Here is a 27,022-nt window from a genome sequence, read left to right on the forward strand (position 1 = left end):
ATGTGTGCAAATGCCCTCAGGCTGGGGAACAGGCAAGAGGAGCTGGAGCTCTGTGTGCTGTCACAGAAGTGTGGCATTGTTGGAGTAGCTGCTGAGACATGGAGGGACAGCTTGCATGATGACAGAGCTGCAACTGATGGCTACAAGTTCTTCAGGAGAGACCAGGAGGGAAGGTGAGGAGGGAGGATGCCCTTTGTGTGAAGGGGAAGCTCAGCTGTATGGAGCTCTTCCATAGGATGAGCAAAGGGAGGCAGCTCTGAAGGGCAGAGGAGCTCAGGGGTTTGGACAATAGAAACCTGCTGAAGATGTGCAAGGAAAGGTGGCAAGGTGTGCATGATGCGGCAGAAAAAACCCATGCCAAAATATTCGCCTATGGTGCCTCTCTAAACAGAGGACAGAAACCCATTCCAGCATTGCAATTTGTCTCATCAGAGGATGGTTATCTGTGAGAGGTGGAAATGTCTCACTCTGGAAGGCCCTATTCCCATCTCTTAACAAGGCAAGACACCTAGATGGGGACAAGAAGGGAGCTCAGTGAGACATGGTTCAGGTATTGATCCAGATGAGTCAGTCTAGGCATCTTATGCCAGCTCAGAAGCCTCGGGGCTGGAATGGGATTCAGCAAACTCCTGTGAACTCCACAAGCACACCGGAGGTGGGATTCCCCTTGCCCAAGCTGAAGTGAGCACAACAGAGGTGTCTGCATGCGAGCTCCTTGTCTAAGCTCCCATTGGAATCACTGGAGATGGAGGGTGGGAGTCAGTTGCCCATAAACAAGCACCTGGGGACATCTGAAGAGACAGAGGTGGTCCAAGACATATGCCAGCATCTGCTTGCTCTGATAGAGCAACTATGAGCAAGATCCTCCTAGAGCACCAGATGGGGAATTTCCTTGGCCATCTCAAATGACCCCAGATGCCTAATACTGCTAGAGCACCACTCACTGTGAAGTTGAGACACGATCCCTGCAGTGTAAAACCCTAATGTAATTCAGTGCAGACCCTGGATTTAATGACATAGAAATTGGCTGTCAGGGCTATGTCGGATGCCTGGGGTGTCCAGCACAACTGCATTTTTCTAGCAGATACACAATGGGAACCACAGGAAAGCCATGGCTTTTTGGAGTGGTGCTGGGCAAGTGCCCCAGGCCATCTCGGGTTTCCTACCTGTGCCCAAACAAATGAATCCTCCCTCTGCCCTTAGGCACACTCTGTACTGTCCACATGCAAGTGTGCTGTGTAAATGGGAGGCAGAGCACACCAAAGTCTCCACTCTAGTCTCTGCACTGTCAAACCCTTCTTGCTCTCCTCCCTCTGAACCTCTTCTCATCCCTGGATGTTATGAACAGGCACTGTGCTAATGATGACCTCAGAGTGCCAAATCACAGGCTGCCCAGGCCCAGGGACTTCTTCAGTGGTATTTTGTCCTTCCTGGAGATCAGTTCACCTCTGTCACAGGCCCCAAGGTGCTGCGGAGTCAGCTCAGGCAGCAAACCCCTCTCCTGCCATTCCTGCACAACCCAGCTCTGTTTCTTCCTGGCCTTGGGCACTGCAGGGTTTTCCCTCTTAGTGGGAACCTCCTTTCACTATTACCTTGCCACTGCCAGCATGTCTCTGCTCAGAAGTGGGGCCATCGCACATACAGTGTCTTTGGCCCTTGGTAACAAGTTTCACCATGACTAATCTGACTGAAACATTGCTAGAATAACTGAGATGTGGTGGGATCACTTGCACAATAGGAGAGCCCCAATGGTAGGGTACAAGCTCTTCAGGAGAGTCCAACGGGGAAGATGAGGAAGGGGGATGCCCTTTGGGTGAAAGGGCAGCTCAGATGTGTGGAGCTCTTCACACATCAAGGCAAGGGCTTGGGTAAGAGCTTCTGTGTGACAAAGGTGACATTGCAATGGGAATTACAGACCACCCAGTCAGGGTGAGGAGGTGGATGCAGTCTCCTTTAAGCAATGTGAGCAAGTCTGTGGATCGCAGGCCCTTTTTCTTATCAGGGGGACTTTAATCCCCCTGACATTCACTGGAAGGGCAAACAGCAGAGTGCAAGCAGACCAGGAGGTTTCTGGAGGGCATCAGGGACAACTTCTTAGCACAGCTGCACAACAGGCAATATTTGTGATGCTCTCTTGTATCTGGAAATTTGAAACAGGGAGGAACTGATCAGGGATGGGATAGGCAGTGTCTGCCTTGCCTACAGTGACCATGAAAAAGTAGAGTTCCAGATCCTGAATGGAGAGAGGAAGCATAGTAGCAGAGCGCAGACCCTGGACTTCAGAGAAGCAGACTTGGGCCTGTTCAGGGGACTGGTGGAGGATCCCAGGGAAGGCAGCTCTGAAGGGCCCAGGAGCTCTGCAAATTCTTGCTTTGGACAGCAGTTCCACTAAACTGGTGCTTCCTTTTTTTCAGTCATCTGTAGTGTCCTGCAGTTCCTCATGCTGTTACCCTGTCAGAGGCACCACAAGACAGGATAAGCCATCTGTACACACACATTAACAGCTGACACAAAGGAGTTTCAGTCCGGAGGGACCTTGAGAAGCTTGGGGTTTTGGCCAACAAAAACCTCATGACATTGTACAAGGAGAAGTGGTAGGTCCTGCATCGGGGACAGAATAACTCATGCATCATGACGGGCTGTGGCTGTCAGAGGAGTGACCCCCTGGACATTATGAGGGATGCCATATGAGCCAGTGGTGCATGCTCACCACAAATGAGGCCAGCTGCATACAGGGCTGCTTTAGGAAGAGTCTGGCCAACCAGGCAAGGGCAGTTCTTATCCCCCTCGACTCAGCAGTGGTGTGGCCACATCTAGAATAGTGTGTCCCAGTGTGGGCTGCCCAGTGCTGGAGGAAGGGGGAGCAACTGGAAGAGGTCTGCCAAGATGGGGATGGGGGCCTGAAGTACATGGCCTGTATGGAGAGGCTGAGGGACCTGGGCTTCCTTAGCCTGGTGGAGTGGTACAGCTAAGGGGAATATAGCAGTAGGCTGTGACTGCCTGAAGGGTGGTTTCAGAGATGGTGGAGCCTGTTCTGGCAGTAGGAAAGAGCATGAGAAGGGGAAACAGCCACAAACTGCAGCTTCAGAGGCTCAGCTTGGACTCTAGGAAAAAGAAATGTCACTTGAAGGGTAGTGTTGTGGTGCAACAGGTCACCCAGAGGGGAGCCCATGCCTTTGTGTTTCAAAGAACAGCCACTAAGGACAGAGAGACATCAGTAAAGAGGGAGAGATTCTGGAGTGAGAGCAAGGTGGGGAAGCTGGCTGGGTGTCTACAGGCTGCAGGGAAACAGGCACAGGCATGGGAAAGTGCAGGACAGCCTGAGGTGGACGTGGCTGAGGGCAATGCCAAGGCAGAAAGACTCCAGGACAACTGAGGTCCTTCTCCTCTTGGCTATGGCTGTTGTCTCTGCCATCGAGGCCTCTGAGAAGAAACTTTTTTCCCTATGGCACGGGGGCCACATTGCCTGCTTTCCCCCCGGGAACCTAACGTGTGCTGTATCATTGTCCTGCACTTGGCCTTGCACACCTCCACCCTCTTATTGCCCCCAGGAAGAGCCCTGAGCAACATGTCAGAGAAAGGACCACCCTACTCAGGGGCTGGGCACCTGTGCTTGGCTGATCTGCTTGATAATACACATCTGGGTTGACTTGGCATCAGAGCCACCTGCACATTGCCTTTGCCTGCCTGCAATCAAGGCCTCCAACTTTCTGCTCTAATCAGCCCCTGGGGAGGCTTTCTTGGTAATGGCCCTCAGTGGGACCCATCAACCCTCCAAGAAAGAAGGGATTTGCTTCTGACTTTAACTTCTTGAAAGGTTTGTTCAGTCTCCTCTCAGCATCAGAGGTTCGTGGGCTCAGCACCAAATCCACCCAAGGCATCATTAAAATGCAAAAACCCCTGAGGAGCCATGCCTCTTTCCATAATTTGCTTCCGCTCTGCAGTTCTTGTGTGGCTAATTGAGAAGCTTTCAGGAGTGTATTGAAATTAGGAAGATTTCAATGAGCACCTGAAAAAGAAAGATGTCTGCTTCTTAAGTTTTCTTTATTCTTCACTTTTCAGAATAAGTGATACCCACATTCTCCAATTCATACTGACCCACTGGGTCTCCTAATGAAGTCTAGACATGTAGGACAAGCAGTATTTTTCATAGGAGGCATGTATGGACAACCTTCCTCCCCAGCTCCCCAGCCCTGCCAGTTCCCTTATCTGGGGACTTAGATCACTCTGGTTAAAGTCTAACCTTTTTCCACTCAAGGCTGTAGCTGAAGGTTAGAGCTCATGTGCACCAGTTCCCACCTGCTTTCCATAGAGAACTAGCTGCAAACAGACACAGAAGAATTTGTCTTAATTGCAATCAAACTAAGTTGCCTCCAGTGAGGTCCACAGTCTGCTAGGAACAACTTTCCTTGAAATGTTTTTGACAGATAAATAGGAAAGGCTGGATAGACACACAGTGAAGGAGTTGGTTGAACAGACAATTACACTGCTGAAAGATGACACAAGCTTTAGACTCCCTGAAGCTTAAAGCAGCAACTGGAGAGCTGCAAAGTATCTGAATGATAAAGAGCAAGGAGGAGGAAGACTGGAAAACTATGGGAAGTGCATATGCCCAGATCATCTGATGCAAAGTTGACTTTAGAAATGATCAATTTAATCAGGACATGTGGAAATATGTGAAAGATTAGTGAGGTTAAAGGCACAGCATAGTAGAGAGAGCAGTGGCAATGCAAGTTAAGGGGTAGATCAACATTTCTTCTCCTGAGATCCATGCCCTTCCTCAAAATTTCCATTATGTCATCATGGGAAAACACTGATATTTTATTAAAATTACTCAGTCACTTCAGCTGATGACAGTGTGGTCATAATTTTTTTTAACCTTGAGAACAGTTCTTTACCTTTTCAGGCAGAGCTTGGGTGTCTAACCATAAACATCCACCCAGCATCTCTGAGGTGTCTACTTGGGCCTGGCAGCTCTCACAGAGGACTTGCAGGAGAGTGGAGCCTCTTGGAGTTGCAGATGGAGACTGGGCAGAGGGCACCAGGGCACCTGCAATGGCACCATCTGTCCATGACCTTGTGACTGCATCCCACCCCAGTTCTGAAAATCACTTTTCCTTTCAGACAATGCATAATCACCCCAGAAGACTAGTATACTGAGACAGATCAAATCAAGAAAGACAATAAGAACACACAAAAATGAAAAGCTGGAAAGTATAACAAAACATTTATTTGCTTTAAATCTCCTTTTTTCAGTTTCTTTCTTGTTTCATTTTTAATGTCATTTTCTAAACATTTCTGCTGTAATCAGGCCTACACCATTAAACAAGATATTTCTGTGTCTCACACAGAGCCGAGTGCCCAGAAAATCACCCCCTGCCCATGGCTGTCCATGCCACTCCTCGCTCTTTGCACAGAGCACGTCACACTCTGAGGTGTCAGGCTCTCTAGGCTGATGAGGAAAGCAGGGTGACCAGCTTCAAGGAAATGCTCTATCTTTAGGTGGCCAAATTTGTACAAATCTCAACATACCAGTCTTAAAGTGATGTTAGAAAGGAGTCCCTAAAACATCTAGCCGCACTCCCTTTTCATTCCCTGCATGGTCAGTGAAGTACAACTTCATTTTAGGGGACAACAGGGAGGAGGCTGACCTCACCCCTTGCCAGATCCCATCGGTGCAGATGTCTCTGTCTGACCCATTTGTCTGCACGTCCTTTTCTGGTCAATGGAGGGAAATAGATTTCTCAACTGATTTGTTTTAAGATACATTTCCTAATGACAAGCTAAGGTTCCATAGGAGCTGCCTCCAAAATCTCTAGCGCCACATGGGAACACAACTATCCCAGGGCATCTCAGGCAGCATCAGCCTCTCTATGTGGTCAAATGAATCAAGCCCCCAAAGGAGATTCTAGTCGTAAGTTGAAATCTTCTCAAAAAATAACTCAATGCAAAAATTGACAAAAAAAATTCTCTTTTCAAAATCTTCACACATTTTTTAACATCATTGCCAAATATTTTTTGTCTTTCTTATTAATTGGCAGCACCATGTTTGTGCACTCCAGTAACCATGGCTATGAAGCATAGTAGGGACCAGGGTCCCAGATAAAGCTCTCAGGATGACATGTGTTAAGGGCACATTTGCTCTTTTCTGGCATATCATCTCTACCTTAAGCACCGCAGACCAAGAAACCTTGCTGAGGACTTTTAAAAGCAAAGAGCCTGCTTTGGTGCCTCAAGGAGGAAGGTTGCACCCTGTCCCAGATTGTCCTACATCCTGCTTCTACAAAAAGAGCAACCCACAGTAGAAATCAGTCTTGAGGCTCACCAAAGCACCTCAATCTGTGGCCACACTTTGTGCTGTTTCATCCCACGTGACTTTAATCCTGTCTATAAAAAACACTAAATCCCAGACTAACTAGATCTAGGTCCTAGATTCCAACACAGGTCTGCCCAGTGCAGAGACCTGACAGTACAGGGGCGCAGAACTGACCTCTCCAGTGCCCCCCTTTAGATATTTCAAAGTCTTTGGCACCATCTGGAGATGTTCTTGAACAATTTGTCAGAAATTCTTGGAAAATACCTGGGGTGAAGGAAGGCGAGGTGAGGGGAAATCTCTCAGCTCTCTCCCTGGCTCTGCCATCTCTATGGCGGTGACCTACTGAGCCCCCACATGACAGGAGCTGACGTCACAGTGGGATGTGCCGCATCACAGGGAGGTCTCCCTGGTACTGCAGGAGTGTCCTCACTTCCCTGCAACGCCCAGGAGCTGCTGGGCACTGCTCACGTGCTCCCCACCGCTGCCCTTCGGAGCTGCTCCATGGCAAGGAGGGGGAAGAGGAGACAGTGCGGCCACATTGGGGCCCCTCGATGTCAGGCAGAGGAGCAGGTTGAAGAGGAGTTTTGGGTGACGAGACAGGAAGAGCGTCCCTTTTGCTCAGATGGACAAGTGAGCCAAGGGCAAGGGAGAAAGCGAAATGGAGGACTGCTGGACCAAGACCATCAGCCTGTACTGCAGTTCCTTGTGCCTAACACTCCTGTGGCTCTCCACCAAGGGTAAGGGCTTTGGGAGCTCCTTCCCGAGGTATTGAATAGACATTTGTTAACTGCATTAAGTGCTGTGGACGCTGGGATGCAGGGGTGGCTGGGCAGGGTGGGGGCTGCCACAAGAGCCCTGGCCTGAGGGTCCTGTCTGGCTTGGGGGACAATGTGGCAGCCAGCACTCCTGGGGCCTGGGGCTGGGGCTGGGGCTGGGGCTGCCCTGAGCCCCAAGGCTCCTGTGGAGCTGGCTTCATCTCCTTGTACAGGGTGAAGGGCAATCCATGGCCAGGCTTCCCTGGGAGTGGGTCTCCCTTTGGGATCTGGCTCCAGCAGGAAAGGGGTCCTGTGTCCTGGATGCTGCGGTGTCCTGCAGCTCCCATGGGGCTCTCAAGAGCCTGCTGGAAATGCCCAAATGGGAAAAGAAACCTTCACCTTCTAGTAACTGCAAGCCGTCTACTTATTTGGGAGAACCTCTCTTCCTTCCCCCTGCATCCTTCTATGCTTCCAACTTGGCAGAGCATGTTTTGGGCTCAGAGATGTTGTCCTCAGATGTCCACAGCCCCTGTCCTCCTGCAAACTCGGGTCAAACCTCTGCACCCAAAAGACAGCCTGTTTGGGGGGGCCGCTTGGGAACAGGTTGGGGTGCCATTGCCACCCCACAAGTCCCTGCTGACCCCAAGCCTATTTCTCAGAGCTGTGGGGGCAGTGCTGGGGGGAGCCCAGCAGGGCCATCTCCCCAGCCCCCTCCCAGCCCCACACCTCCTCTGCCCAGCACCGGCAGGCCCAGAGCTGCTCTGGCCCTGGCTGCCCCGGGGCTCCTCAGCCTGCGGAGCGGCATGCCGGGGCCCAGCCCCGCCCTGCAGAGAGCAGCCCCTGCCTGGCCACGGCCCAGTCCTGCTGGGTGCAGTGAGAGGTCTGCCGAGCCCTGGGGCTTCCGTGGGCAGGGGGCTGGGCCCCAGGGGCCCATGACCAGGTGCCCCGCGCTGGCGCCAGGGCCGGCACCAGCACCAGCGCCAGTGCTGCTCCCCCGCACTCGGCATGGCCCTCAGGTGCAGGGCAGCCAGGAGCCCCGCAGGGCCCCTACAGCAAAGCCCAGCCCCTGCGGGGCAGCACTGCCCCCAGGCCCCGCGGCGCCCTGCCACGGCCCGGTGCTGCCGCCTACAACATGGCGCCCCACCGCGGCGTGGGGGGTGGGAGGAGGGTGGGGGGGTGGGGCAGAGCTGGCCGCCAGGGCAGGAGGCTGCAACGTTCCCCTGGCAATGCCCCAGCGCTGCCTCCTATTGGCTGATGTGAGGAGGAGGGCAGGGATGGGATTGACTGTTGGCTCTATCAGCCAATCGGAGGCCACCATTAAAAAAGAGGTGACAGTGGGCCGCGATCAAAGTGGGAGTGAGGGGGCAGGCAAGAGCGGGTGCGAGCGGGGCTGGCAGGACTGTGGGCACGTCCCGATGGTGGCAGGTGCCCTCCCACCGGGGCAGGGGCAGCGGTGCTGCCCCAGGGCTGCTTTCCTGCAGGAGCTGCAGCAGGGACTGGTGGGGCCGGGAGCACGGGACAAAGCGCCCTGGCCCCGGGGCAGCTGCCCTGCGAGCCAGATGTGCCGGCTGCCCCCGAGCAGCTGGGCCGGGGTGGCTGGGGGGGTTTGGGGGCAGGAAGCTTTGCCCCTGCCCTGGGTCGTAGACCCGTTGTCCAGCCTTTGCCGGAGCTGCTGCTTTGGGGCAGTAACTGGTCCGTAGCAGGTCTTTCACTCCCCGATGAGCGTTGCGAGGCCCCAGGGTGAGTCCAGGTGGCTGCTCAGGAGCTGGCTGAGCCTTGGGGGGAGGCAGGGGCAGCTGCAGGCGGCAAATAGCCGCGTGGCCGGGCTGTGGGCAGGGAGGTCACGGCTGTCTGCGAGAGCTGGGCTCTTGGTCAGTAGCTGCCAGGCCAGCAGGAGGCCCGTGCCTTGTCTGCTTGGCTGTTGATGATGAGGTCACTTCTGATGGAGTAGCTGATAGGCCAGCAGCAGGAATCAGGCTTGAATGTTGATGGTGAGGTAATTTGTGACCAATTACCTGACTGGATAGCAGCAGAGTTGTGGGTGGAAAGGTGCTTGTGAGGTCACTTCCAGCTGATCAGTTGCTGGGGCAGCAGCAGGTTCATGGCTGGGACATGTGCTTTGGAGCTCACTTCTGCCTGAGCAGCTGGTGAGCCAGGATTTGTGTCATGGCTGGGGAAGTTATGGTGAGGTAGCTGCTGGCTCAGAGCTTCATAGGCAGGTGCAGATACATGGCTATGAAGGTGACTATGAGGTCATCTCCTTCTGAGTCCCTGATAGGCCAGCAGCAGGCCCCTGGCTAGGAAGTTCCTTGTGAGGTCACTGCAGACAGGACCTGGCAGGCCAGCAGCTGGCACCTGGCTGGGAACTGACTCTGAGGTCCCTCCTGTCCCAGCAGCCTCTAGGGCTGCAGTAGGCGCATGGCTGTAGAGAAGTGCCTTCTGTGAGAGAAGCCTTCTGGGTGAGAAGCCGATAGGCCAGCAGCAGTCTCTGAAGTGGGGAATGTGCTGGTGAGGTCAGTTGTGTGTCAGTATGTGATAGGCCAGTAGCAGGCCCATTGCTGGGAACTGACTTTGAGGCCATTTCCTCCAGAACAGCAGGGAGGCCAGCAGCTGGCATGTGGTGGAGAAATGTTTGTGAGCTCAGCTCTGTCTCAGTGCCTGGTAGACTGTGTGGAGGCACATTGCTGGGTAAGTCACTATGAGGTCACTTGTCTCTGCAAGGCTAGCACTTGGCTAATGGCTTGCGTATTTGCTTGTGAGGTCACTTGTGCCTGTGCGTCCGACAGGCCAGCAGCAGGCAGATAGGTGTGGAAGCAGATTGTGAGCTCTGCTAGGTCAGAGTATCTGGTAGGGCAGCAGCATGTTCATGGCAGGGGATGTTATTTCAAGGAAAGTTCGCCTCTGAAGCCCATAGACCATCAGCAGGCACCTGGTGGGGATATGGACTTGTGAGGTCACTTCTGTCTGAGCAGCTGCTAAGCCAGGAGAAGGCCCATGGCTTGGATGCTGGCGGTGAGGTCACTTGTGGGTTTGGTGAGTGTGCTGGGAGGAGGGATTGACACCTGCAGAGCTCTACAGCAATATAGAGATGCAACTAATAAATCAAGCAGAAGTAGACAATAATATTCCACACCATCTGATACAAATTTTATTCCACTCCATCTTCGTGAATTAGAAGTGCTACATTTAAAATGAGGATGATGTTCTCTGGTAAACGTAGACATGGAGTTTGACTTTTTACTTCTTGCTAAGCATAGCTTTATAGCCTGCTCCTGGTGGATGAAGGAGTCCAGCTAGAATTTTTATGCTGCTAAACGAATGAAGTGCTGGTGTGAGCAGGGAGCTCAGTAATCTGATTTCCAGTGTCTGTGTGCTGCAGAATATTCTGCCTCATCAAAATACCAGGGGGCTTGTGAGATTTTTCTCCAAGACCCGAATGATACCTCTGTCCTTGGATTCCTGGAGGTGGGAAGTGAGCAGGCCCAGGGCTGTGCCTGGCTGTTGAGAGGAGGTGGCTGTTGCAAGGCCTTGGAGGGCTCAGAAAAGGGGATGGAAGAGCTGGAGATTTGTTCTGTGTGTGTTTTGGGGCGCTGGGGGTGTCCTAGCTGCCACCATGTGTGGTGCTGTGCCCTGTGTGTCCTTGGTGCAGAGAGGTGTATTGGCTGGCCACCCTCTGTGAGGCCAGGGGTGGAGGTGCAGGATGTCACAATGGTGAGGTCCCCTGTGGTGGGGATGGGCAGTTGCCCCAGTGTCTTGGTGCTGCTCTGCATGGGAGGAAGTGTCTGGAGAGAGCAGTGCTGTGCGTGGGGAGTGCCGCCAGGCTGGGGAGCACTTGGAGGTGAGGAGGCGACTTGGCTCGCAGGGCCCAGGCTGCCCTGGTGGCAAGAGCCAGGGATGCTGGCAGCCTGCTGCCTTCTGTGCACTGAGGTTCAGGCCTTGAGTTTCCTCCGCTTTTGCCAGGATCTGCAGCCAGGTATCCCACATAGACTGTGAAATACATAGAAATATGCAGCTGAGAGTATTTGCAGTAGAAGAGGTCATCTTTCAGAAAGGGTTCTTTGTTGGAGATTCTTGAAAATAACACTTCTAGGATCTGTCCAACCACAAGGTTTTTTTAGGTTGGAGGCACAGCAGTTGCCTCCCTCTCCTATGGGCAAAGGCTAAGGGCAGATACTATCCGTACACTCAATTGGTGCAGGCACTCTTTTCTTCCTGTGTGGCAGGACCCTAGAAACTCTTTGCTAATAATGTTGTAGTATCCCCCAATCAGCCATTAATTAACCATCCAATAAACCCCCTCCAATCCAGTGAAGGATAGCTGGGGGGAGATGGTCTTGAGCTCTGCCTGCCAAAGGACTCGCTGCTTCGGGGCTCTCTGCTGCAACCTGCACATTGCTCAGTCTTGTCCACCAGAGAAGCTGAAAGGCCATCAGCATGCACGTGGGCTTGGTGGGCTGTAAGATCACTTGTAGCTGAGCAGCTGATAGGGCAGCACTTGACTAATGCTTGGAGTAATTGCTTGTGATGTCACTTCTGCCTGAGGACCTGACAGGCCAGCAGCAGGCATCTGGCTTGCATGGTGATTGTGAGGTCATTTATAAGTGAGTAGCTGATAGGCCAGTAACAGCTACCTGGCTTTGTTGCGGACTGCGAGATCACTTCCATCTCAGCCTCTGACAGGCCAGCAGCAGTCCCATGGCTGGGCTGGATGTTTGTGAGGTCAATTCTTCAGTTTCTTTTCTGAGTACCTCACAGGCCAGTAGGTGGCACGTGGCATGGCAGTGTCCTCTATGCAGTTATTTCTTCTTGATGACCTGATTGGATAACAGTGGGCACATGGCTTGGATGTTCATTGTGAGGTCATTTCTGCCTGAGTACCTGAGCAGCCACCAGCAGGCACAAGGCGAGGCTGTTGGTTCTGTGGTCGCCTGTGTCCCTGGAGGCAACAGGCCAGCGGCAGGCACATGGCTGGGATGGTGCCTGGGAGGTCACTTGTGTGGGAGTAAATGACAGGCAAGCATCAGGCTCAAATCAGGAGGTGGATGTGCTTCTGAGATGGTGGAAAAGTAAGACAAAAAGCTGAAGCATAGCCCAGGGCTGCAGGAGAGTCAATTTCAGCTAATTGAGGATCTGCTTGGCAGGGTCCCCCAGGAGACTTCCCTGGAGGGCAGAGGGGCCATGAGCCCTCTGTAAAGACAGACTAGGCAGAGGAAGAGAGGATGGAGAGGCAGAAGAAGAGAGAGGAGACATGTCAATTTGAATGCAGTAGTTTCTCAGAACAAAGTTTCTCCATTCAGAGTGCTGGCAGGAAACATATCATGAAGAAAAACATATATATTTAAAAACATGTCAACACATATAGAGTGTGCTGCCAATAAAAGAGAAAGAAAACAGTCATTAGAATTGATAAATAACGTTTGAAGTTCTGAAAATCAAGATATTTTCAGTTTTTGCCTAGAGCTATTTTTTGAATAGATTTCAACCTATGACAAGAATTTTACATTCAGGCCTTTATAGACCCATATAGAGGCCATGGCCACCTGAGATGCCCTGTGTAGCTGTGTTCCCATGTGGTGCTGGGAAATGTGACCCAGGAACTATGGGAACCTTTCTGGAGCATTAGCTGGTCACCAGGAGAGGCATCTCCAGACCTCTCAGGGGGACAACTTTTTCCTTTCCATTGACTAGAAAGAGAAGTCCAGGCAACTGGATTAGCCACAGACATCTGCACTGAAGGGGTCTGGCACTGGGTGAGAAAATTCCCATCCCTGTTGTCACCTAAAATGGAGTCACACTTAATGACCATGCAGGGAATGAAAAGGGAGCGTGGCTAGATATTCAGGGATTCCTTTAAGACATCACTGTCACACAGGTATGTTGAGATTGGTGCAAATTAGGCCATCAATAAATAGAGCATTTCCTTGAAGCTGATCAAACTGCTTTCCTCTGTCAGTTGTGAGAGCGTGACACCTCATGGTGGAATTTGCTGTGTGCAAAGAGCGAGGAGTGGCAAGACAGATCCTGGGCAGGGAGTGGTTTGATGGGCAGTGGATTTGTGTGAGACACAAAAACAGCTTTTTTAATACTGTAGGCCCCTGTTAAAGAATAGTGAATTGAAACTGTCTAGAAATAGCTGCTTAGCACAACTTATATAAAACTTGCTTAGCATGAGTGGCTAGATTTGCTGAAGCCTTAGGCCGAGCGTGGGAAAAGTAACGAATCTTTACTTAGTTTAATAAAAAGTAGTGCCTCTGAGCTCATTCAGGCTGGGAAAATAAGGAAGCCACACGCAGTCTGTGCACCTGTGTCACCGACTCCGAGAGGGAAGACGCCAAAACAACTGGGAAAATAAGACCTTGGGAAACAGCCGCCAGACCCAACAAAAACAGAGGTACAACCGTCATCAGAGACTGCAAAAAACAAAAATAAGGAGAAAAACAGCTTGCCTCAGAATGAGGATGAGACCCAATGAGGAGCAGGAGACCCCAGACCAAAAATATTGCTATTGGTCTAACTAACGCGTGAGGGGTGGGAAATGTAAGTCGAAAAGACTATAATTACCCAGGATTTGTTTATGTTAGGGTCCCTCTTTGGAGGTACCCAGCTCGAGCTGTAATTACGGCACGCGCGTGATTAAAATTATCTGATTTGTTTTGATTTGGCTCTGAACTTTTCTGCGGGAACCTAGGGTCGAGCCCTGTTATGGAGGCTGACAAGCCTCATTTCCATAACAAGCGCTTCCTTCCTCCAGCTAACAGGAGGGAGACGAGCCAGCAAATCAGAGAGGCTGCCTGTGCCCGTGTGTCTCTCCAAATCATGCTCTTCCAGCGGGCTTGCCTGCTGAGGGTCACGCAGGGCTATTCTGTGCTTCCAGCTGCCCGGGGAGAGCTCCATTCCACTGCTCTCCCGGAGAGGGAAACGCAGCTCTTCCATAGCCTGCAAAAAGATAGCAGCCCTCTCATTATTTCGGAAGCCATTTCCTGGCCATTGTTGCCACCACTGGAATGCAGCTTCCAGTGCACAGGAATCTGCTGGCTCCTTGCAGGACTCAATCTGGTGGCAGGAGTCAGCAAGGGGTATTCTGATGCATGTTGTGAGGCAGTGTTCTGTGTGTGCTTTCAGTCAGATGACCTAGAGCAGTTCTTGATGCTCGTGGCATGTGGCCACGACCTGGCCTGTGGCAACGGCCCCGCGTGCAGCACCTTTGCTGGCCTGCTGAGCCAAGTGGCCCTCCGTGCCTGACCTGTGACAGCAGAGATGGGTCTTCGAAAGAGCCTCAGGAAATGGCTCCTTTGGATGAGGAGTGCTGAGAGCCTGATGGAGATGGGAGGTCTGAGCTCCATGGCAAAGCCTTGCAGAGCTGCTGGAACTGGGAAGCAGGCGGCCCTTCCCCATCACGGCACGAATGGTCCCCCTGAGGACAAGCGACTCTCGGAGGTGCCAGTTCTCCTCGCCTGTGCTTGGCGTCTCACACCAGCCTGCCCCAGTGGGAGGTTGCGGCAGCACAGGCTGTCGCGGGACAACCGACTGTCTTTACAGTCCCGGACCATTAGGGTTTCTTGTGGCACGAGAGAGGGCAGGAAGGAGATTTACTACCTGACTCCACAACTTATTTTAAAGATCTAAGTTTACTACACAAGTTACAACAGTACAAAGCAACCATTCTTATCGACAGAAACTGAGTTCAACTAGAATACTTATTTTCCAATTCTTATTGATCTTACCCATGCATTGCCTGAGCCGCCAACGTGCACTCTTACCCACGCTCTGCCTGAGTAGCCAACGTACACTCAATCCCAGGGAAGTAACTGAGGGAGGGCATCCCCATCCCAAGGGGATTCACAAGTTGACAGACCCGCTGTCACCCGCAAAGAGCCAAAGACAGCCTCCAGGGCTAACCTATTTATACCCTTTATGGGAAGGTGGAGGTGGATTCGCTAGGCCAGGTGCAGGTCTCTTGGCGCAGTCGCAGTCCCTAGCTCTTGGCTGCTGCAGGGTTCAGCTCTCCTCCGTCGTTTTTATGATGATGACACCCACGGTCATGGGCTGGCGGGGGGATAGCCGAACACCCCCAATGGCAGACTAGCTGCCTTGAGCACTCTTCAGCACTGAAGAAAGGCATTTGAGTGGCTGCGAATGACTGCTTTACTCTTGCAGTGGTGGTCCCAAGGAGAGATCCCATCGCTTGGGTAAGAAGGAGCTAATTCCAGTCCCCAGTGATTAACACTGCCCCAGCAGGGAGAGTAGGTGTTATCTCCCAAGGTCCTGAGGAGGAGGAGATAGTCCAGACCACCCTAATTAACACTGTTCTGGCAGTGAGAGGAGGCTTTGTTTCCCAGAGTCCTGGAGCCCAAGCAGGCCTTATTTCACAGCTTTGACATGCTCCCAATGCCCAAGCAGGCCTTATCTCAAAGCCTTGACATCCTCCCTTTCAGAGAATGAAGCACAGGAATGCAAACTGCTTGTAACTGCCACCAGATGGGTGGGGGGTGGGGGGAAGCTGGGAGCATCCCCCCCCCCCCCCCACAAGAGGCATAGCAGTTGCTTCTCTCCTGGTAACCGAGGCTTCTTTGGGGGTACTACCAATAAACATGATTGGCACAGACCCTCTTTTCTTCTAATAGGGCAGTATCCTAGAAACTCTTTCCTTGTAACGCAGTAGTATCCCCCAATCAGCCCTTAATTAACCATCCAATTAACCCCATCAATCCAGTGAAATATGGAAGGGAGTAGTGGTGTCCTGATCTCTCCCTGCCAAAGGAATCACTGCCTTGGGGATCTCTGCTGTAACCTGCACATGGCACACTGCTCCAGGCCCTAAAGCAAGCATCCAGGGCTGACATCCAGGAGGAGGCCGCAGAGAGCAATTTTGACATGGTGGGACTTTTTTCTCTGGCACAGTTAATGAGGAAATGGTCTTGCCATGATGGAGCACTCAGAGGTACTCTTGTGAGTGGCAGTGCCACAGTCATTACCTTTCAAAATGGGCAAATAAGGACAACTTCCAAAGACAAAGTATTTCTTCAGGAAATAATTGGCCTCTTACAAATACGACTACCAGATGCACATACTACAGTGAGTGCTGTCTCAAGGGCTCAGAGCTTATTTGTTGTGCTGCAAATGAAGCAGATTACAGCATTGCTTTTGGACCCTGAAAATTGCTCAACCACTTTCCTGTAAGTTAGCAAGAAATACTTGAAGGCTCATAGTTGAGAATCGGCTTGCCAAGTTGAAGTAGTTTTATGCAAATAAGTCTGCAAGCCCCGCCAGTATTAGGGTTCTCACCTTTCCACATGCTCCTCTCTTTTCTGAGGGAGTCATTTCTAGCCTGACTGTTCAGGTGTCCTGCTTAGCTGAGCACATTTCACAATGTGTCACTAGGTTGGTTGAGGCCTGCAGTTGCTGAAATTCTTGCAGGATCTCCAGCCAGGCTGCTAAATAAACCCCTGCATTCAGCTGATCAGATATATGTAACCTCACAACCAGCATCCAAGCCATGTGCCTGCTGCTGGCCTATCAGCTGCTGAGGCAGGAGTGACCTCACATGTACATGCCCCAGCCATGGTCCTGCTGCTGGTCTAGCAGGACTGAGACAGAAGGGACCTCTCAAGCAAGAGCACAAACCTTGTTCATCAGAGAAGCTAAAAGGCCATCAGCAGCAGTCACTTGGGCTTGATCGATGATTGCAAGGTCACCTCTATCTGAGCAGCAGCCCTTGGCTAATGCCGGGGGCAATTGTTTGTGAGGTCGCTTCTGCCTGAGGACCTGATAGGCCAGCAAGAGGCACAGGGCTAGGGTGTTGATTGTGAGGTCATTTAGAACTGAGTAGCTGATAGGCCAGAAACCGTTGCATGGCTTGGAGGGTGACTGTGAGATCACTTCTCTCTCAGCCTCTGATAGGCCAGCAGCAGGCCCATGGCTCAGGTGGTGATTGTGAGGTTATTTCTGCATGAGTAGCTGGATGTGACTGGATGGAAGCCAAGACCATGCTGAGATCATTTCCATAAGGGAAGGTGAAAGACCAACAGCAGGCCCATTGGGCTGGTAGGTAATTATGAAGTCAGCTGTATCTGATGAGCCAATAGACCACCAAGAGGCTGACAGGTGGGGACATTTTTCTGACAGGAATTGTGTCTCAGAAGCTTGTAGGCCCTTGGGAGGCACATGACCCTGCAGGGGACTGTGAAGTCACTTCTGTCTCTGCAGGTGATGGGCCAGGAGCGAGTACATGAGTTGGAAACTGTCTGTGAGGTCACTTCTGCCTGAGTGCCTGATAGGCCAGCAGCAGGCACAGAGCTGGGTCATGTGCCTCTGAGAAGCTGACCTGCCAGCAGCAGGCATATGGGGTTGGAAGATGATGATGAGAGTAGTACTGGTTTCTGATGGGTTGACAGGCTCCAAAGCTCAAAGGCCAATCTGAGGCACATGGCCACCAAGGTGACGCTGAGGTCACTTCTGTCTCTGCAAGTGATGGGCAAGGAGCAGGCACATGGGTGGGAAACAGTCTGTGAGGGGACTTGCGTCTCAGTACCTAGGGTGTGATTTTTCTGCCTGTGTGGTTTGCACCTCTAAGTAGATGGAGCCATCTTCTCCAGTCTTTCTTTCCTGAAGCTCAGACATGTATGTTTTGCCATCAGGGGAGCTGAATCCCACCCATGACCGTTAAACCCATGCCCTGTGTTCATCCAGAGGACAGCAGGGAGGGTTTTCTCCTGTTGGCTTGCTCCCATGCCACATGGGGCTCTCCAGCCGGAATTTGTCTCCCCTTGTTTTGGACAGCCGCCATTGGGAGGTCCGTCCACTCTTGCTCATACAGGCTTCTCTAACAGCTGACAGAGGGTCTCAACCCTCGTTCGGGGTAATTCATCCTTGCAGCGCTATGAACTCACCTGGCTTCTTCATCCTCTCGGCCTCTGGGAGCCTGATCAGCCCAGGCACAGCCTGGCTATTAGCTCGCTCCTGGACTCTTCTTCAGAGGTGAACCCCCTCTGAGGTGAAATCCCAAGTATGGATCTGAAGCTAATTTGGACCAAGGTCCCCTCTTGGCAGTGAGGTGTGGGAAAAAACAAGTGAGATTCAGTTCCTTCTAGAGTCGACCAGGGCTGTCCCAGCAGGCCTTGCACAGTTAAACTCACCCACCCATCATCAAACTGTACATTAGAGCATGCAGTGTGACTCCTTCTTGGTATCACAGAATCAACAGGCAGATAATGGCTGTGCTGTCCCTGGGCTGCAGGGGCAGCGCCCTGGGCTCGGAGGAGATCTAGGCGAGGAGCTGTGCCCTGCTCGGTGGCAGGTCCGCTGCAGAGGGGCGAGTCCTGAGCAGGGTGGCTGTGAGCCGTGCCTGCCTGCCTGCCGGCCGCGGGCTGGTGGGGTGGCTGCAGCAGAGGTGCCCTCACAATCAGCACCCAGACAGGGCCCTTTCACCTGCATCACCCCCACCCCCCCAGCACCCCCTCCCCAGGGCTGTCGTTGCTGCTGGGTGGGCTCTCTGATACACTGGATGACATCACAGTGCCTACTGGCCAGCACATCTGCTGAGGGCCAATCAGGCAGCTGCAGTGGAAGTGACCTCACAATCAACACTGCAGCCATGTCCTTTTTGCCTGCCTCTCCCCATCCTCTGCAGATGCAGAGGAAAGGACAGAGGGGCAGAAGAAGAGACAGGAAATACATCTAGTTGAATACTGTAGTTCCTCAGAACAAAGTTTTTCCATGCAGAGTGCTGGTAGGAAATGTATCGAGAATGAATAACTGTAAGTATATATATATTTTTATATATGTATATAACAAATATATACAATAAAAAAAGAAATTAAAAAATCCATGCCAATTGATAAAAGTCGTGGAGATGATGATTTTTTCAGCTCTTGCATAGAGTTATTTTTTAATAGGTTTTACCTTATGACCAAAAGTTGGTGTTGAGGCCTTTATTCATTTGCCCACAGATAAAGGCTGTTGCTGCCTGAGATGCCCTGGGATGGCTGCGTTCCCATATGAAGCTGGGAAATGTGACCCAGGACCTCTGGGAACCTTTCGGGAGCATTAGGTGGTCACCAAGAGAAGTCTCTCAAGACCTCTCAGTGGGACAACTTCTTTCTCTCCCTTGACTAGAAAGGGAAGTCCAGACAATTGCGTTAGATATAGACATGTGCCCTAAAATGGCCTGGCATTGGGTGAGATCAGCCTTATCCCTGTTGTCACCTCAAATGGAGTAGCACTTCATTTACAGTGCAGGGAAGGAAATGGGAGTGTGGCTAGATGATTAGCGACTCCTTTCAGATATCACTCTCAGGGCTCTTCCTGGGGGCAGTGTAAGGGTGGGGGTGTGCAACACTGAGCACAGGACAATGATATGGCACCTCCTGGGCTCCCTGTGGACAAGGAGGCCACAGTGCTTTAAAGAAACAGCATCTTGTCAGAGGCCTCGGTGTCAGAGACAACAGCCATAGCCAAAAGGTCAAAGACCTTTGGAGGCTTGGAGCCTTGGCAGTGCCCTTGGGTGTCTCCACCACAGGCTGTCTTACACTGTCCCAGGCCTGTGCCTCTTTCCCCACAGCATGTAGACACCTAACCCGCTTCCCTACTTTGTTCTCACCCCGGGATCTCCCCACCTTTACTGATGTCTCTCTGTCCTCACTTGCTTTTCCTTGAAATACAAAGGCAGGGGCTGATCACATACTCCCTCTGGGTGACCTGTGGCACCACAGCAATACCCTTCAAATGACACTTCGTTTTCCTAATGTCACGTCGGAACCTTTCAAGCTGCAGTTTGTGGCTGTTTCCCCTTCTCTTGCTGTTTCCCACTACCAAGAAAAGCTCCATCATCTCTGAAACAACCCTTCAAGTAGTCACAGGCTCCTACTCTCCTGCCCTCAGCCTCCCCTTCACCAGGCTAAAGAAGCCCAGGTCCTTCAGCCTCTCCATAAAGGCCTTGTCCTTTAGGCCCTGATGCCATCTTGGCAAATCTCCTCTGAACTCTCTCCAGTTCCTCCCCATTCCTCCAGCACTGGGCATCCCACACTGGGACATCCTATTCTTGATGTGGCCACACCAGTGCTGAGATGAGGGGGATAATAATTCACCTTGTCTGGGTGGCCACTCACTTTCTAACGCAGCCCCGTATGCAGCTGGCCACATCTGTGGTGAGCACACACCACAGGTTCATATGGCATCCCTTGTAATGTCCAGGCCCTTCTCCTCAGGGTCACTCTTCTGCCCATCAAGACCCAGCCCATCCAGATGCACAACTTTATGAGGTTGTTGTTGCCAAATCCCCAAGTTTCTCATGGCCGCAAGATTAGTCATGGGGAAACCTGTGACCAAGGTCTTCATGAGACATGCTGGCATCAATAGCAAATGCAATGGTGAAATGAGGCTCCCACTATGAGAGCAAATCCTGTAGTATCCAAGGCCAGAGAGATACAGAGCTGGACTGTGCAGGAATGCCAGGAGAGGGCTTTGCTGCCTGAGCTGACTCTGCAGCCCCCTGGGGCCTGTGACAGAGGTGAACCGATCTCCGGGAAGGACAAGGTGCAACCAAGAAAGTCTCTGGGCCTGGGGAGCCTGTGATCATCATTAGTACAGTCCCTGCTCACATCATCAGGATGTGAGAAGAGGTTCAGGGGGAGGAGAACTCGAAGGGTTTGAGAATGCACAGACTAGAGTGGAGACCTTGGTGTGACATGCCTCCCATTTCTGCAGAACATTTGGATGTAGATGAGATGGACTTTGCCTAAAGGTAGTTGGATTCAGTATTTTGGGCACAAGTAGGAAACCTGAGCTGGCCTGAGGTTTTTGCCCAGCAGCCACTCCAAAAGGGCATGGTTTTCCTCTAGGTCTAATGAGGCATCTGCTGGAAACACGCAGTTGTATGGGACATCTGACATGGCCCTGCCTAGGGCCTCTTTTTGTGTCATTAAATCAAGTGCCTGCACTGAATTACGTCAGTGGCCTGCAATGTAGACATCTGCATGAGCCTCAGCTTCGTAGTGAGTAGAACTCTAGTCACAGTAGGCATCTAGGTTCATTTCAGAGGGCCAAGGAAATTCCCCACCTGTCCTCCAGCTGATGCTCTAAAAAGGATGTGGGTCTCCTAGTTGCTCCATCAGAGCAAGCAGACACTGGCAAATGTCTTGCCCACCTCTGTCTCTTCAACTGCTACCAGGTGTTTGTGTGTGAGCAACAGACTCCAGCCTCCATCTCCAGTGATTCCAATGGGAGCTTAGACAAGGAGCTCGCATGCAGACACCTCTGTTGTGCTCACTTCAGCTTTGGTAAGGGGAATCCCACCTGCTGTGTGTTTGTGGAGTTCACAGGAGTCTGCTGAATCCCACTCCAGCACAGGGGCTTCTAACCTGGCATAAGATGCCCAGATGGACTCATCTGAATCAACAACTGAAGCATGGGTAAATGACTTCCCTTATTGCCCCTTTTCTACCTGTCCTGCCTAGTTAAAAGATGGCAGTAGGGGCTTCCAGAGTGGGACATTTCCACCTCTCCTAGATAATCATCCTCTGAAGAGACAAATTGCAATGCTGGAATCAGTCTCTCTCTGGTTTTTAGCGAGAGACCATCAGTGATTATTTCAGTCTACTTCAGTGCACATTTCCCAGGAGGAGAGAGTACAAAGAACAGATAAAGTCACACCTTCAGCTGGGCAGCTATTCCCGAGTGGGATGGAGGGAGCTCATGGCAACCTGGCAGCACTGCTGAGAGACATCTCTGTCCAGAAGCAGCTCCTCTGCAGAGAGCCGCAGGGCTCCAGGCACCAGGTGCCAAGACGAGACAAGGAAGATGAGCAAGATGAGTGAGACAGACAGAAGTTAAGGACAGTCAGGAGTGAGAGGACAGCTGAGAGCTCACTGGTGGGGAAATCTTCACAGCCCCTAATACAGTAAGTCTCTGGCTACAGGGTAATGCAGGTGAGATACCCTGAGAGGTCCTCTAGAGCTATCACCTCCCATGGCTGACAGGGTCTGTCAGGATGGATATCGCAGCCCCTCTTGTGTGGAGCAGGAGGTGCTTTAGAGCAGGGATTCCCAGCCACACCGTCAGAGGGACAGGGCAGCCTGCTGCCTTCTCCCAGGGACGCTGCAGGGTTGTGAAGCCGGGGTGTGCACATAGGTCTGCGCAGGGCTGTAATTCAAAGCAGTGCCCTTGCGACCCAGGGTGTTGTGCACCTGGGGCAGTGACTCTGCCACCTGCGAGGGTCAGCACTCAGCCTGTGCCGGGAACTCCCCATGGTGCTGTGAGGAGAAGCTCTGGGTGGAAGGAGCAACCCCCTCAGGGCAGGTTAGTTCTTCTGTTGAGAGGGTGCTGCATGCATCAGGGCTGCTCACAGCTCCAGCTCACCCTGAGAACATTTCTGGAGGGGCCTTTTCAGAAGGAAGGTCAAGGCAGGGGATACTTGAAAGGGAAGGAGCTGTCATGAGTCTCTGCTTTCAGTTTTACGCTTTGCGTATGATGCAATGTTATTGGATCTGTCAGGATTAAACAGGGGATTGAGATCCCAAAACAGCGATAGTGAGAGAGGAACAGTTGTGGGAGGCACTCAGCAAATGCCTTCATCCACCCCTCAGCCTACACACAGAGCCAGCATCACCTTTCCAGCCTCAGCAAGGTTTGTCTCACCTGCTCCTTAGCCCCTGCAAACTCGGAGGTGCCCCTGGGCAGAGCCCTGCGCCCAGGAGGTTTCTGCAGGGCAGAGCTGAGCACCCGGCGGGTGGGATGAGGTCTGTGAGCACTGACAGGGGAGAGACGTGCAGACAGGGAAACAGCTCCCCACAGCGATGGCTCCAGGCAGCAGAGTCATGCTCAAAGTGTGAGAGGGAACTACAGACTTCAGTGTCTCCTCTCCTCTGCCACCCAGCACAGCCCTCTGCTCCCAAGGCTGTGGGGTTTAGGGCATAAATTGTTTCCTTGGCAGCCAGACATCCAGGAGAGGGGAAACTCCGGAGTGCCCATCTGTCTCTCCCTTGTCCCTTCCTCCACAAGCAGAAATACCATGGTATTGCTGTTTCCTGCCTTTCCATGCTGCTCTTGTTATTCCCCTTTGACTGTCTGAGCAGCAGGGTTTCCAATGCAGTTCAGACACTGACCCTGCAGGTCCAGCCATGCAGACGTGTCCTTGACAGTGAGGTGCTCAAGTCTCCCTTTAACCTGTGGGGTTCTGAGCCATGCAGTGTTGGGGGGCTGGGAATGAGCCAACTCTCTCTCCCGGACACTCCATCTTTAGGACATTCAACTGCTTCTCTGGGGTGCCCAGCTATGCTGCAGGCTGCCCTCCAGAAGGGCACAGTTCTCCCGGTATTTAGATACTGAGGCCATGGAAATGCTATCGGGTGGCTGGATGTGGGCAGCTGGAAGGAGCCCGATGTCTTCCTGGCTAGAAGGGGAGGGCTGAGACCTCGCTCAGGTACTCTGATGAAGGGTGCTGGGTCAGTTGATCTGCACTTTGAACCTGGATTCCTCTGCTCTCAGCTGTCTCCTTTCTTTTTAGGGTAACAAGAATAGGATCGTCCTCCACCTCAGATGTGCGAGCACAGGGCAGCTGGGAACAAGACAGATGGTCAGACCAGCTCTCCTTGCTCTGCACTAAAGCCAGAGTGAATCCTTTTGCCTCTCCGGAATCACAGCTGTTGACTCTGAGTGCAGTAGCAATGCTGAGGATTTCTGCCTTTGAGAATCCTCCTCAAGTGTGACATCTAAAAGAAAAGCCTTAAAATTATTAAGGAATTGACAGTGTTTAAAGCTGGGAGTGAAGATGCTGAAAAGCCCTTCTACATTGTGAGTGGATTAAATCTCACTAGAACTGTGAGTATAAAAGTTTAGTCACCCCTGTTCCCGTGTAATCACTGCTGTAGGTCAGGGCCGACTCCTCAGGATCCCACGAGTGGAGGTCTGTCGTGGCCCGAAAGGATTCATTCAGGACAACCTCCCTCCCCTTGGGACCAACGACCAAGTTCGTGATGCCCTTGGACTGAATTAAGGTGAAACGACACCAGCCAACCAGTTTTAAGATTTATTTGAATACTGCAACTAGCTAGACAAGTCCCGTGCCATACGTTTCAAACAGATCTTACCAACATTCAACAAAAGAGAAGGAAAAAGAGAGAAAAAAGGGAAAAGAGAGAGAGAGAGAGAGAGAAAGATATCACCACCCATGGATCCAGTGGCGTCCTGTTGGTCCTCTTCCTTTGGGAGTCTCGGCAGTGGGGGGGGGGGGGGGGAGGGGCTCCCGTCTGGTGGTAGGTGGGTCCTCTTCACCCTGGGTGTAAGTTTTGGCGATGCGCATGCAGTAATTACAACTCGAGCAGGGTCTGAACCTAGGTTCCCGCTGAAAAGTTTGGAGCCAAATCAAGGCAAATTAAATAAATAAATTGTAATGGCACGCGTGCAGTGGTTACAGCTCAAGTTGGGTGCCTCCAAAGAGGGACCCCGAACAAAGAGATCCCTGGGCAATTATCGCTTTTTCAAATTAAGTTTCCCACCCCTCACACGGTAGTTCAGACCAATAGTAATTTTTGGGTCTGGCGTCTCCTGCTCCTTATTGGGTCTCATCACTGTCCCTAGGCAGGCTGCTTTTTTTCTCTCTTATCTTTACTGTTGCAGTTTCTGCAAACAGGTGTGTCTTCATTCCTCAGGTTCCGCCATCATCTCTCAAGGTCCTGACAAAGAGGTGGTAACTCCAGCAATTAGCACTATTTCAGCAGTGCACAGGAATGCAAATTGCTGGTAACTCCCCTATCATTCCCGCCTGCACCAGCTCTGGGGCCCTTTCTCACTGAACTAGGGAGTGCGGCCTAAGGCTTCAGCAAATTTAGCTCCTCATGCTAAGCAAGTTTTATAGAAGTTGTGCTAAAAACGGCAATAATTTACAGTCCAGGTCCCAAAGTCTCTGCCCGATCGTAGTCTGGTTCAGCGCAGGCTCGGTGTGTCCTGGGTGGTCGCAGGGAGACCATTTCGGGGGTCACAGCAGCTTAGTCCTGTTTCCGCTGGGGACAGATGGCTTGTTTGGTGTTATGGTTTGCTTGCACCTTATGTACCAAGAAATGTTTAAGGCAAAAGTTCACTCATCTGTCCGCCACAAGGTCCCTGCTCCTCACAGCAAACTCGGCCAGTGTGAACAGGAGCTCAAGCCAAGGAGCTCAATGACGCTCCTGCCAAGATGGGGAAAAGTAATGTGTGTGTGTTTGGGGGAGGTTAAGAGAAAGCTTTGCTCAGAGAAGTCTATCCTACCTTGTCAAAATCTCTTTTTCTTCAGACGGTACCCCTGGGTCCTGAGGGAGCAAATGTCCAACAGTAGTTCCCTCAACGAGTTTCTCCTCCTGGCATTCGCAGACACACGGGAGCTGCAGCTCGTGCACTTCTCGCTCTTCCTGGGCATCTACCTGGCTGCCCTCCTGGGCAACAGCCTCATCATCACAGCCATAGTTTGCGACCCCCGCCTCCACACCCCCATGTACTTCTTCCTCCTCAACCTCTCCCTTCTTGACCTTGGCTCCATCTCCACCACTGTCCCCAAATCCATGGCCAATTCCCTGTGGGACACCAGGGCCATTTCCTACTCAGGATGCGCTGCCCAGGTATTTCTGCTTCTCTTCTTTATGTCAGCAGAGCATTGTCTTCTCACCATCATGGCCTATGACCGCTACGTTGCCATCTGCAGGCCTCTGCACTATAGCACACTCATGGGCAGCAGAGCTTGTGTCCAAATGGCAGCAGCTGTATGGGCCAGTGGTTTCCTCAATGCTGTCCTGCACACTGGAAATACATTTTCAATACGCCTCTGCCAAGGCAATGCCATGGAGCAATTCTTCTGTGAGGTTCCCCAGATCCTCAGGCTCTCCTGCTCAGACTCCTACCTCAGGGAGGTTGGGGTTATTGTGCTTAATGCCTTTTTGGGCTTTGTGTGTTTTGTTTTCATTGTGCTGTCCTACGTGCAGATCTTCACAGTCGTGCTGAGGATCCCCTCTGAACAGGGCCAGCACAAAGCCTTTTCCATGTGCCTCCCGCACCTGGCTGTGGTCTCCCTGTTTCTCAGCACTGGTATTTTTGCGTACCTGAAGCCCCCCTCCATCTCCTCCCCACCTCTGGATCTGGTGGTGGCTGTTCTGTATGCAGTGGTGCCTCCAACTGTGAACCCGCTCATCTACAGCATGAGGAACAAGGAGCTCAAGGAGGCACTTGTCCCGATCCAATATCGGGAGGGTTTCGTTACGATCCCAAGGACGAGATTAAGACGCTAAAACCGGTCAAATATCGTACAACCTTTTACCTTTATTTTCCACGAATTGGGGAGAAAAGGCGTGTGTGGGGGGGAGAAGGCGAAGGGGAGGCGAAGGGAAAAAGGGAACAAGGGTAAGGGGAAAAGATAAAGAAAAATTGGAAAAGGAGAGAGGAAGCTAGCTACCACCACTCCGAGGCCGATGATGTTCCGCTGACTCCGCTCGAATCACAGCTCAAGCTGGGTGCCTCCGACGAGGGACGAGGAGCGAGGGCCGAGAGAGGGAGTGAGAAGGAGATGGGGGGGGGGGGGCGAACAAAGAAATCCCTCGGCAATTATAGCTTTTTCAAATTAAGTTTTCCCACCCCTCACGTGGTAGTTCAGACCAATAGTAATATTTGGGTCTGGGGTCTCCTGCTCCTTATTGGGTCTCATCACTGTCCCTAGGTAGGCCGTTTACTGTTGCCGTTTCTGCTGACAGGTGTGTCTCCATTCTTAGGTCCAGCCATTAGCTCTCAAGGTCCTGACAAAGAAGGTGATAACTTCAGCAATTAGCACTGTTTCAGCAGTGCACAGGAATGCAAATTGCTGGTAACGCCCTTATCATTCCCGCCTGCAGCAGCTCTGGGCCCTTTCTCACTGTACTACGGAGTGCGGCCTAAGGCTTCAGCAAATTTAGCCACTCATGCCAAGCAGGTTTTATAGAAGTTGTGCTAAAAACGG

General features: G+C 52.0%; 1 protein-coding gene across 1 annotated transcript; it reads left to right on the forward strand.

Annotated features, from left to right (window-relative positions):
- Positions 1 to 26,207, forward strand: LOC135326558 (olfactory receptor 14A16-like; the record flags this gene model as incomplete). Its single annotated transcript, XM_064504372.1, has 2 exons — positions 1 to 173; positions 25,337 to 26,207. Coding segments are annotated over exons 1-2 (1,044 nt in total), but the record flags the coding sequence as incomplete, so codon positions are not given.
- Between the last annotated feature and the right edge of the window lie 815 nt (positions 26,208 to 27,022).

This window comes from Dromaius novaehollandiae, unplaced genomic scaffold (assembly GCF_036370855.1).
Source record: "Dromaius novaehollandiae isolate bDroNov1 unplaced genomic scaffold, bDroNov1.hap1 HAP1_SCAFFOLD_36, whole genome shotgun sequence".
In the NCBI taxonomy this organism is placed as follows: Eukaryota; Metazoa; Chordata; class Aves; order Casuariiformes; family Dromaiidae; genus Dromaius; species Dromaius novaehollandiae.